General features: G+C 35.5%; 1 protein-coding gene across 5 annotated transcripts in view; it reads left to right on the top strand.

Annotated features, from left to right (window-relative positions):
- LOC107742703 (kelch-like protein 29) overlaps nucleotides 1-12,752 on the top strand; it is a 287,726-nt gene that overhangs the window by 234,085 nt on the left and 40,889 nt on the right. For all 5 annotated transcript variants that reach the window (XM_016555731.1, XM_016555728.1, XM_016555730.1 and 2 more), the window contains one exon: nucleotides 588-786. In XM_016555731.1, the coding sequence (XP_016411217.1) occupies nucleotides 588-786 (199 nt within the window). The remainder of the gene's footprint in view (nucleotides 1-587; nucleotides 787-12,752) is intronic.

Raw genomic sequence — 12,752 nt, 5'->3', positions numbered from 1 at the left:
CAATTCTTACAGACCACAAACTTTTGTCTGATAATACTGTATATGCATGTTTCTGATATTTTTGAGTCAGTTCTTTGAAATGAATCTGTTAAAGAGTCTAAAATCTGAGTTGAATCTAATGACTCACTATTCACTGAATCAATCAGAGCTGTTCTTGACTTGCACAATGAATTGCGAGTGATTACTTTTGTCATTTCCAAATTAAAATAAATTGATAACTGTTACAATGATGTGTACCGATAGCATATGAGATACAGACAGCTTGTTCATATTGTATATACTATATTCACATTCATTTATCATAATAATTGGTGCTTTTTATTTTAGAAAAAAATACAAAGAAGTGTTTTTTTTGTTTGTTTGTTTGTTTTTAAAGAAGGTACAAAGTAGTAGTATTTCTTTTATTAGTATTTAAGTATATGGTACTATATATACTGTACAGGAGGACTTCTATTCACTCTTCATGTACTAAAATAATAGTTTTGTGGAATTGAATCAGAATCACTGAAGTACTTTCAGTAGTAATGCAGACAGGAAGCCCCTGACTGAAATCACATGGTGAATATATTTCTCTCTCTCTCTTACAGCACATATCCGAGTTGCTGGCCGTCGTTAGACTTCCATTCATTCACCCCAGTTACCTGCTGAACGTGGTGGACAATGAGGAGCTGATTAAATCGTCGGAGGCTTGCCGAGATCTGGTCAACGAGGCCAAGCGCTACCACATGCTGCCTCACGCGCGACAAGAGATGCAGACGCCCAGGACGCGGCCGAGACTCTCTGCAGGTCAGACCTTTCACGTTCTAATTCTCATCTGTCTTTCACTAGTCTCACGTTACCGTAGCCAGAGCTTTGACTAAACTGCGAAAGCTCTGTTCCACACTGCAGCTTATTCTGGCTCGAGAACCAGCCGCTTACAGGAAGCGACCGTCTGGCTGAGATATAAAGCGATCAATCACAGTGTGTTTTGTTTTTATGAGCCGTGTAGGAGCAGGTTCATCTGAAATAGATGATACCACAATATGTTATTGTTTTTTTTTACCAGAGTTTTCAGAAATGCATCACATTATGGACGGTAAATGGGTCGTGAATGCTGTTGCTGATGTTGAAACTCAACAGATTGCATCCGGAAGATTACTTGTGCAAGTTCCTTTAAGACGTTTATCCTGCTGAAGAGTCATTATAAAGTTCCCACTAGTGGTGCACGGAAATGAATGTTTGGTAACACTTTAGTTTAAGGGCCAATTCTCACTATTAACAGGTTGCCTATTAGCATACATATTACTAGAATATTGGCTGTTTATTAGTACTTATAAAGTACATATTAATGCTTTATACTGCATGACCACATTTAAGATCCCTGTATAGCTTTTATTTGTCTTATTTTAAAATTGTTTATCTCATTGTTCTATTATTTTCTGTTGTCTTTGTCAAGCACCAATTTACCAAGACAAATTCCTCGTACATGTATACATACAGTACTTGGCAATAAACGTGATTCTGATTCCTTATCCTATATTAAGCAGCAAATAAGGAGTTTATTAAGGCAAAAGTTGTAATTAATAGTTAGGTAATAGTGAGAATTGGTCCCCAAACTAAAGTGTGACTGATTTTTTCCCCCCAAAATTCAAGTTTTCATTTAGCCAAAAACCAAAGCTGAAATGACAGACATGCATTAAATAATGAAGACAGCAGGTTAAGTAGAAATATAATGAGTATGTAATATTTTGCATATATTTATCAAAATGCTTCTCTCTAGAGTTATTTCTTAGCTAATTATTGAGTTTATGAACTTTTCTGAGGTAAATGTTACGTTTACAAGCTGTTTTATTGACATTTTTTGTACTGTTGTACTGTTGTAATGTTCATTCATCTCTATTTTGTGCTATAACTAGTAGTAAAGACGTAAAGAGGATCTGTTCACGTACTGCTTGAAATGAGGCAGCTAAAATGATTAAGAGCTTTAAAACCACATTTATTGATTACATTTTGTTATAAAATGAGACTTTATTTTAGATCAAAAGTAACAAAGCACAAAGCTTATTTAAAGTTTATTATGATCACTGGATGGGAGGTGCGTTTCAAATAAAGTTTAGTGATGTTTTGTTCAAGCAAAGATAAACAAATAAAGATTAAAAATGACAAATCATTATCGTCAACCTAGAATTAGCTTCCACAGAGCTGATATGTTTACCTGTTATAGTTTATCTATGTTGAGTGCATGAAATAGACACTAAAAGAGTCCCAATGTGCAATCTGAGAAGCGTTAATTAAATGATTTCGGTTTCAGCCAAAATGGAAAATTCACTTTAGCCCAAATGCTGGTGCATCACTATTTCCCACACAAGCCCTTGCCTCTCTGAAGTATCAAAATCCTCTCTTTTTGAATCAACAAATGGCAGACGTCCAGCATCTGTGTGGTTATTCTGATAGCTGTGCATCTCAGTGTCTTTCTGACTGTATCTGAAGTCAATCTCAGGCTACTGTAAAAATGCAACCAAACTAATTTATGGTTCAATAAGGCTGTCTTCATGCAGCACTGTGAATCACTCTCGCTCTCTCCTCGCACATCCTCTCCAGCCCCCATGATTCCCTCAGCGAGGCGTGAGCCTGTGAGTGAGCTGTACATTTATTTAATCTTGATATACTGTGGCTCTCTTTCTCTCGCTCCTGAGTTTTATTGATCTCTGCCCACTGCAGTATAAGAGCTGAATCCTTCCCCCACTGGACCCAGATCAATCTCTCAGGAGCGATATCACACACAAAACACAACATAATTACCATAAATATATATCAGTGTTGCTGAAGCTACCTGAAACTGTAGTTTGCTAAGATGCTCATTAAATTAATAGAAAAGCATCAAGCGAAACAATCAAATGAATGAATTTAGACATGTACCTTGAAATTACCATGCTATTTCTTGAAGCCTATGTGGGCAATATGAATATGGTTCTCTTTTATTACCATGTTGTGTGTGTGTCAAAACCATGACAAAAACGTTATATGGCGTTAATGAATCAAATCTTGAATGTACCTTGAAAATACCATACTATCCCACTACCATGTGGGCAATATGAATATGGAACTATTTTATTACCACGGTATATATCTATCAAAACTATGACAGAAACATTATATGATTTTATGTTATATTAACGATATGTAAATACCAATATAATACATTTTTGCTGGAAATTAAGTGGGGGAAAAAATGTATACCACAACTGATCAGGATTTGAACAGGATTTATCTAGTGCCAAAAAAAACTGAACAAATTATTATTCTGTTTCAGAAAATAATGCAACATGGACAAAAAGAAAATGCAGGTTTAATGCCATGATATTTGGTTGCAATGCACTTTTATTCATGTATTAAACCATTATTGAATATTGTTTAAACTGCTCTATAGACACCATATTTTATTTTAGAGCTGCAATAGATGTGCGGATTTTTAGTAAACTGCATTTTTTGTCTTTTTGATTAAATAACTCCAGAATTTTTTTGGTAAACTATTCCTACTTTTTAATAAACTATTTCTAAATATTTAGTTAAAATACCACATAGAGACAGTCTGGATTTATTTATTTTGTGTTGGTTAATTTACATGAACTGTTCAAATGAGTCAGTTCACTGGAGTGGGTTGAGTAGAATGAATCAAATCACAAGAATGAATCTGTTCTGTAGAGTGCATCGAATCACTAAAATGAATTAGACTTCCCAAGTCTTAAATATTACTTCAAGCTTGTGTTTTATCACATTACACTTCTTGGAAAAGTAGTTTGTTACCGTAGACACTGCTCTATTTTAAAAACTACCGTCACACTACTGAAAAGTGAAAGCTGTTTAGTAGTATGATCACTTTTAGTTATTTCCTTCTCATCTCTGATATTTGTTCTGGCATTAAAAGTGATTCTAATAGTTCTGAGTAAAGCTCAGAGATTTTTAACACGTCAGTCAAGCGAAATAGAAAGTCAACCACACTAAAACATCACAGCGCTCGTCTGATCCCAGCTGACTCCAGATACTCCAGAGTTCTTCTTAATAAACATCTTTAAATGCTTGGTAAATATGATGCATAGTTTCCAACCTTTTAGAACGCCCTGTTTGTTTTTACTATTAAACAAGATATTTATGGAAATAAGCAGCCTCGGCAGAGGAACAAATTGCTCTCGGGCTCTGAGATTTTTCCTACTTGCTGGCCAGGACTCAGAGGCTCTTTTCAATAAAGCAAGGTTGAATTATTGTCTGAAAGGTATTACGAGCTGTGCATGGAAGTCAAGCCACTCCGCAGAACGTATTTTCTGCATGAAGGAGTTAAAGTAATTGGTAAACAAATGTCATTTTACGATGCTGAGTGAGTTTTGTTTTTATGGTGTGACAGCTGGTAAACGAACAAGGTTTTGTGATTTCACCAGATTGTAGATTAACAACTGATTTGAGCAGTTTTAATCGTTTTGAATTGTTTATGAGATAGTAACTCACGAAAGAACATACTTGAATGTTTTGAGCTTTAATATGTAAATATAATACATTTAATATATAATTTTTGAGCATCTTTATTCACTAGCTAACAAAGTACTGTTATTATCATACATTTTTAGACATGTACCTTGAAAATACCATGGTATTCTTTGAAGTACCTTGAATGTAAATAAACACCCTGTACACCCAAACTAAATAGGGTACTTTTTATTATATATACATACTTTTATTTAGCTTTTATTTACATATTTTCAGTTTCATTTAAATTTTTAGTTTTTTTTTTTTTTTTGTTTTTTTAAATATTTTAATATAGATTTAATTAATTTTTATTGCAGTTTTTATTTTAATAATTTTAGTTCTTTAACACACACACACACACACACAAATGTGTTTATCACACTATGCAGTGATTTCCCTTTTTTGCTATCAGCATGTGTGTGTGTGAGAGAGATAGAGAGAGATACAGACCTCTCCCAGCGAGTAGTAGTAACGTGGTATCTGGGAGTCTGGGGTGAGTTTTTCTACAGTTGAGCACAGTTGAGTTGAATGTTGAAAGTTTTTTATATTCATGCAATCAACTTTGTTGTTGTTGTTGTATTTTTATAATATAATATATAATATTATTATTTAATATAGATAATATTTTTTATTTTTTATTACAGCAAATTTGTCATTTTGAGTTCTTTCTTTCTTTCTTTCTTTTGTTGTTGTTGTTGTTGTTGTTGTTGTTGGTTTGGTTGACCTACTCTTAGCTTTTCTCTTTTTTTTCATGGTACCACCCAGTTCTTTTTTTCTATAAGACTGCGTGGACTTGTAGCATCTGTGTTTCGTCCAACATCTGTGCCTCTGATTTGCTCATGAAGGATGGACTTTTTTTTTTATGAAGTCTTTGATTGTTTGGCTGCTGTGTACAGGACTCTTGAGTGAACTCGTCGCTGGCTTGACCATCTGGCGGGCCATCTGATGGAGGTTATGAAACACCACGTGAGGGCCTGTCACCCGTAGGACCCGTTTATGAAAAAGAGACGGCGAAGAGAGAGAAAACTAGGGTAGAAGACGAAGGGGAGCATAAATAGCTTTTTTTTTAGCGACAGAGATTGAGGAAGCGCTGCCAGGAGTTTGTAATTGCCTTGTGTGTGTTTGTGTGCGACTGAATGCATTCGCTCTCCACCTGAGCTCGGCTGATAAGTCTCTTGTGTATGAAAAGACACAGAAGAGGTGCTGTGATGTCACCCATGAAAGGTTCTTCGCCAAGCATGCACTCGATCAGAGCATGCGGGTTTGCATTGGCCCGCGGCTCTCGCTCTCAGAGCTGCAGGTAAGTGCCAGCTGTCGTCAGACTGATGGGACTCACCTGGGCCCTTCTCTTCCCTCCGCTTCTGACGCACGGAAATCCTCTGAGCAAATCAGGGTGATGGCACACCTGGCTCACACCCAGTAACTGCTGTAGATGGGCAATCCGTCCTAATTAAACTCACGACAGTCTCTTTTAGCAGTCCATGCTGGCAGCGAGGACTGCCGTCACACCTATAACTCAAATTATCGTCAAATAACAAAGCGTTTGTTAATCTAGTTCGCCCACACTTGTAGCTGATTAGCGGCTGGTCTCGTGGGAAGGTCAGGTGCGTAATTAGGAACCATAAGGGACGAGGACTGTGAAAGGTGACCCTGTTCTGCTTAACTCTGACCCTGAACATCATATGATGTTTGAACAGCTTTACTAAAGCAGAAGCTTAATATTGTGGCCCTCCTTGAGAGAATTAATATGAGGAAATTGTTTTTTGAAGTGGCTCGTAAAAAAAAATATGTATTTACTCACTCTCATGTTGTTTTAAACCTGTATGACTTGCTTTCTTCAGTATAACACAAAAGAAGATACTTTGGACCCCATTGACTTACATCATATGGAGAACAGTATTATTTTAGTATTTTTATGTAGCCTATTAGTATGGTATATATTTATGTTTTCATTTAGCTTTTATTTTCATTTTAATTTTGGTTTGTTTTAGTATTTTTATTTATATGTATTTTTTTTTTCTCATTTTATTAGATTTTTGTTTTTTAAATATTTCTATATAGGTTTAGTTTATTTTTATTTCAGTTTTTAATTTAGTAATTTTAGTGCTTCAACTTATTTCAGTTCCAAGGTAACATTTCCAAGGTAATTTTATTCCAGCTTAAACTTAAACATTGATTTATTTAGCAGTATTGTGTCACCGAATGCTTTATATTTATTTATTTTAAGTTTATTTAAATATTTTATTTTCTTTGAATTTTCTAGAATAACAGTAATCTTTATTTTATTATTTTATGTACCTTTATAGTATTTATTATACATTTGAATTAGCTTTATTATTTTATTTGTAGTTTAAAATTTAGTCATTTTGTTTTGTGCTTTTTTAAAATGTGTAATATTTCTAAATATTTCTATATAGCTCTAATTAATTTTTCACTTTTTATTTGAGTAATTTTAGTAGTTCAACTTATTTATTTCAGTTCCAAGGCAACATTTCAAAAGGTTTTTTAAAGTTGAATTTTCATCTAATATTTGTATTTTATTTTATTCCAGCTTTATTTATTTTTTATTATCGGCAATGATTTTGAATAGTGTTAGTTTTAGTTAACAAGAACAACATTGATGGAAAAGCAAGAACACAGACATTTTTAATGGGAAAATATATAAAACTATTACTTTTCTATGTAATCAAACTTACCATTTTTATATTAGCGAGCAATAAAACGGGCATAAAATTGCAGACTTTAATGCCATATATGTTGATGGAAAGACCTGAGCCATATCTAGAGACCAGAAATTCATAGAGACCTGAGAATTGTTTATTTAAGAAACCAGCCAAAACTTTCAAGCAACCACATAGCAATTCTCTAAACTATACTAAACTAATACATACTGTACACTTTACATTCTCTGATGAATGTTTTGCAGTCGGCACATTTTTGAGGGATTATTTATGATTTCATGGGTTTCCAAGAACTGTCCTATTATTTACATTAAATGCAGTGCGAGTCGCTTTGGATGAAAGTGTCTATAAATGTCTCATTCCAAAGCTGTTTATATGCACATTCTCAATCACTAGGATGAGCAAAGCACTCTAACAGAGTTGGGATGCCATTTGTCCTGATAATTAGTCTTAGTCTTTTGATTTGCCCTTATAGTGATTCATGCGTTTTCTAGCTGTGGTGACCTATTGTAAACATGAAATGTAATTTATGTGAGGAAGATGTCCATATTAACTTCCAAATGGTAATTAATCTACACAGAACTTAACCCAAACTCCATGGCATAGCTATAAACATTGAAAAATCATCTGTATTTAGTCAGATTCAGTGCACAGACAGTGCTGTTTATGTGCCTTATCACTGCATCAAGCCCAACATAAGTCTTGTTTCGAACAATAGCTGAGTAGTTTCACTCTATCACTTCATGGGGCTTCATAAAAGTCCGTATTGCAAGAGATGGTGTCGATACAAAGATTTACAGTGCATTTTATTTGTGTTTTCTGCTGAGTTAAGCTCGCTACAGGTGGAGAAATCGGGCACAGTGCAAAATAGGAATGCAGCAACCTGTTAATATGGATGCCAGAATAAATAAGCCGATTATGTGTGGTGTAAAACAGGGCTGAGAGTTTTAGCTTGGATTTTACTCTTTTTGTGTCCAAAGATTAGACATTACAGAAGTCATTTTCAATCATTTACACTACCGTTTTAAAGTTTGGGGGTGAAAGATTTTTTGTGTTTTTGCAAAAAGTCGTTTATGTTCACCCAAGGCTGCAAAAATGCAGTAAAATATGAAATATTGCGATTTAAAAGAACTGTTTTCTATTTGGATATGTAATTTATTCCTGTGATGCAAAGCTGAATTTTCAGCATCATTACTCCAGTGTCACATGATCCTTCAGAAATCATTCTAATATGCTGATTTGCTGCTGAAGAAACATTTCGTATTATTATTCATGTTGAAAACAGTATTTTTGTGGAAACGGTCATACTGTTTTTTTTTTTTTACAGGATTCTTTGATGAATATAAAATTCAAAAGTACGTTTATTTGAAATAGAAATCTTTTGTAAACGTTAAAAATGACTTTACTGTCACTTTTGGTCAGTTTAATGCCTCTTTGCTGAATTAAAATATTAATTTCGTACTGACCCCAAACTTTTGATTTGTGCTGTACATGCTTTGCAAACTGTTAAATGCGTTATTCAAGTCACAGTATGCAGGTTACCCTCCTGTCTGATGTTTTATTATAGTCGTCTGGTATCCCTGTCACTAAGTGAGTTGCATTTCTGTCATGTGTGAGTGTGCTGTCATGTCATTTCTGTGCTGTATCTTATATTCGGGTTAATACGGTAGCTCCCGTTTCAGAATCCGTCCTTCTTTTGGCGGCCATTCACGAAACTTTGACACACTTTATTGAGGTCACCTCTTCGAAGTGCAACATTCAATCGGCTGCTGGCATGTGGCAGGAGTCAAAGGTATTGGATTGTGCTGATTTAACACTCAGCTCAGTCCTTTACAGACCACAAACCGCTTTTACAGACTCATTTCTCTAACTGCTTTTATCGCCAAAGCAGCAGCTTGAAGGTGAGGACGGAAGGGCGGCGTTTTGCAGTACGTCTGCGTTTGTTTAATTGATTTAGTCATGCGATAACTGGAGGGCCAATCTCATTGCTTTCGGCGTTTCACCTTCAGCGCAGGGTCCAGTCGGTTTAATTAGTCTCTTTCTCTGATAAACCGCAGCGTCTCTGTAGATGCCTGTGGATGTTACTGAAGCGGATGTGAAGAACTGTGCACGATCGCCAGGGAATTTCAGCCATTGTCAGTACCGACTATTGCATCAAAATTGATGGTTAGCTCATTTCGCTGAGTAATTGTTTGATATGCCACCTATAGATGGACCTTAAATTTAACAACATTTTTCCATTTAGAGCTGATTTGTGAACAGAACCCTTTATGGAAAATCAGCTCCAGCAGTTTAAGAAGTTGTACTGTTGGTAGAAAAGTTCCTGTTTGAGTTCGAACAGCATTTTGGTGTTCACTGTATGTGAGTCAGGGTTGTATACACTATTCAGAATTAAACTGCAAATGCGATTTAAATTCCAATTCAGTTCCTGGATTTGATTTGAAGTAGAATTAAGGTTGCAAATAGGTTGGATAATGGCAATTTAAATGTAAGGATGTAGAATTAAATTGTATTTAAGTTTATATTTTTTAATTTGTAGTATTATAATAATTTGATAAATAATGGCTTTACCAAGTTTGAAGGTTTATAGGCCTCCTATAATGCCACCTATAGAAATTTGTGTTCGTTTTATATTTCATCATAGTTATTAACTCTTTATAACCTGAATCTAAAATAGGTCGCTTTTACTGTTTTCAATTTTTTTTATGTAAAATTCTAAAACGGTATGCTATCTTCAAGTGCAAGGAGTTTGTTTGCTTTCAGAACACAGTTGGCTTTTAATAAATTACAGTTATTGACCAGTTACTATGTTGAGAGAAAAAAAAAGACTAGAATAAATTTTACTGTTTAAAAATCTGAAAAAATGAACGAAAGAATCTAACATTTGAAAACTGGACTGTAATACATATAATACAAGTCTTTTTGTCTCACTGGGTTTCACAGTTTTCACTCAGAAGCCTTTTTTGTGCATACACACACACCTGCACGCATGCAAATGCACACACAGATACATAGACACACACTGCACATTATAAGATGCCGTTTTGAAAATTCCTGCTTCCTCCTTCCACTCAACTCAAACGGTTGAAGAGTTACAGTTACTTGCTTGCACATGTTGGTGATGACACAGCCAGTTTCAAAGGGTTAAATTGAGTTTTTATAGACCATTTAAAAATGTAAAAATGCAATTCAGGTATTTCTTTTTCCTGTCATTCCAATTCAACTTCCAGGTGTGACAATTCAAATTTTAAATGAAATTCAGACTCGTGAATTGAAAGAGAGCCAGTTCTTCAATTTTGCGCAGTTCTGGTGTGAATGTAACTGTAGCGCAAACAAAAGGCAGAAAACGTTTGCAGTTTTACTGCAATTAATCATCATTCCTGACTCCTCTGTGACTGTTGCATCAAAATTGGTGATTTGTTCATTTTACAAACCACCATCATAATTGAATTTCCTGTTCACATGTCTTTTGTTGGATTAATCCGTCCTAGAGAATGGAAATGATAAAGGTGTCAGCCCTAATCATAACATTTCGCTCGGTACATTTCAGCTGTTGATTGCTTGTCCGTCGTCTACAGTAGCTGGATGAAATTTACATTTTGAAGTGGATGATTTTGCGACTGTGTTTGGCTCAGTGGGCCTGCAGTGTTTTAAATTCCCCTGTCAGGACATTTTTGTCACACTTAATGCGGCCGTATTCGAGAATGACTAACATTTTTGGTTGATAAACTATTAAATAAGACACTGCTTTTAAGAGACGGATAGATAATGTATGCGGCAGTGCTCTACAGGGAGGAATTCTCTCTCCAGAGCACAAAGCTCACTCAGAATCATGTCTTACTTCCTGTCCGGGAGGTGTTTCTCTTGTTGCAAAGAGCAGTTTGATTGCTGCTTGGGTCCCTTGTAAATGACAGCTCGCAGTGCGGTGGACTCTTGAGTTTATGTGCAGATATTGTGCCTAGAGTTTGAGCTGCTCTTAGTCTCTGCTCTTAGACTGTAAATTTAACATTTACAGTTTTTCCATTTAGAGCTCATTTGTGAACAGGACCCATTGTGGAAAATCAGCTCTGGCAGTTTAAGAGGTTGTAATGTTGGAGGAAAAGTTCTTGTTTGAGCTTAAACAGCATTTTGGTGTTCACACTGTATGTGAGTCTGAGTTATGCGCCATTCAGAATTAAATTGCAGGTGCCTTTTGAATTCTAATTCAGTTGCTGAATTTGAATTGAGGTAGTAAACAGAGTGCAGAATTGCAATTCAAATGTATTATTATTATTTTTTTAATTTATGATGTTATAATTATACTATATAATAAATACTTGTTTTTTTTTTAATAACTGAATATTTGAAGCAAAGTCAGTTGTTGAATGCTGGCTTAAGGTTTGAAGGTTTATAGGCCTGACAGATGCTGCTGCAGGAGTTTTTCTAATACAAAGGCTGAGGGAGTGATGGCGAATTTTATTCCTCCTTTCTTTTTTTTCTTTTTTTTTGAATAACGCAAGTTATTCAGTTACTCAATATTTAATATAAATTTGAAAACGGTCAATTCAGTAAATAATTTTTCCTGTCATTCCAATATGTCTTCCTTTAAATGTGGCCAATTCCAAACAAATTCACACTCTTGAGTTGAAAGAGAGCCAATTCTTCAGCTCCGGTGTGAATGTTCCTGTAACACAGATAAAAGAGGGACAACTTTTGCAGTTTTACTGCAATTAAATGTGTGAAAGTGGCTGTTGAAGGGGCACATCTTTCCCATGGTACTTAGAAATGAGTCAGTTTTCAATAATTGATTTTTCAATTATTTAATTTGGTCTCTCTAAATCCTTAAAGGGGTCATCGGATGCGACATGCACTTTTACATGTTGTTTGAACATAAATGTGTGTTGGTAGTGTGTGTACACAACCACCCTATAATGATGATAAAGATCCACCCAGTGTTTTTTTTTTATCTCGTTAAATCATTTCCCCTTTCTCAAATCGAGTCGATCTCAGATGCCTGTCAGTGTGACATCACACAGACCAAGGCGGCTCCTACGATAGTTGATTGACAGTAGCGTTTCAGCACAAACTGGACTTACCTTAGACCTGCCCTGAGTGAGCTGTCATCAGTCCACCATTGTTTCACCGCCGGAGCAGATGTAGACAAGAATGACTCCTAAGCGATTGAGGTGTTCTGTTGTTGGATGTAATAATGAACAAGCAGTCGTCATTTACTCCCGACATCTGAGCTGCTGAAGACGCAGTGGATTACGTTTGTTTTTGAAGGGAATGCACCCTCGATCTACCTAAATGCGTCTATGTTCGCGCGAATCAGTCGGGATCCACCTTCACCCACAGAAGAAGTGAGTATAAGGTTTTTTAATGAATCTTTGCAAATCGCCTTTCCTAATAATGTACTAATTAGCAAGTTTCACTATGGATACGGCTAAAGTAAACAGTCCCTCAGAGAGCAGCTCGGAAGAGAGGGGCGGGGTCAGCAGAGCTCATTAACATTTAAAGGAAAATGCTACAAAAACGGCTTGAGCTGAAAAGAGCTGATTTTGACAGGGTAAAAAAAAGGTGTTTTTTACACTA

This window comes from Sinocyclocheilus rhinocerous, unplaced genomic scaffold, assembly GCF_001515625.1.
Source record: "Sinocyclocheilus rhinocerous isolate Xijiao unplaced genomic scaffold, SAMN03320098_v1.1 scaffold1038, whole genome shotgun sequence".
Classification (NCBI taxonomy): domain Eukaryota; kingdom Metazoa; phylum Chordata; class Actinopteri; order Cypriniformes; family Cyprinidae; genus Sinocyclocheilus; species Sinocyclocheilus rhinocerous.
The sequence above is the reverse complement of the archived record's forward strand: the minus strand, read 5'-3'. Positions and strand labels throughout refer to the sequence as shown.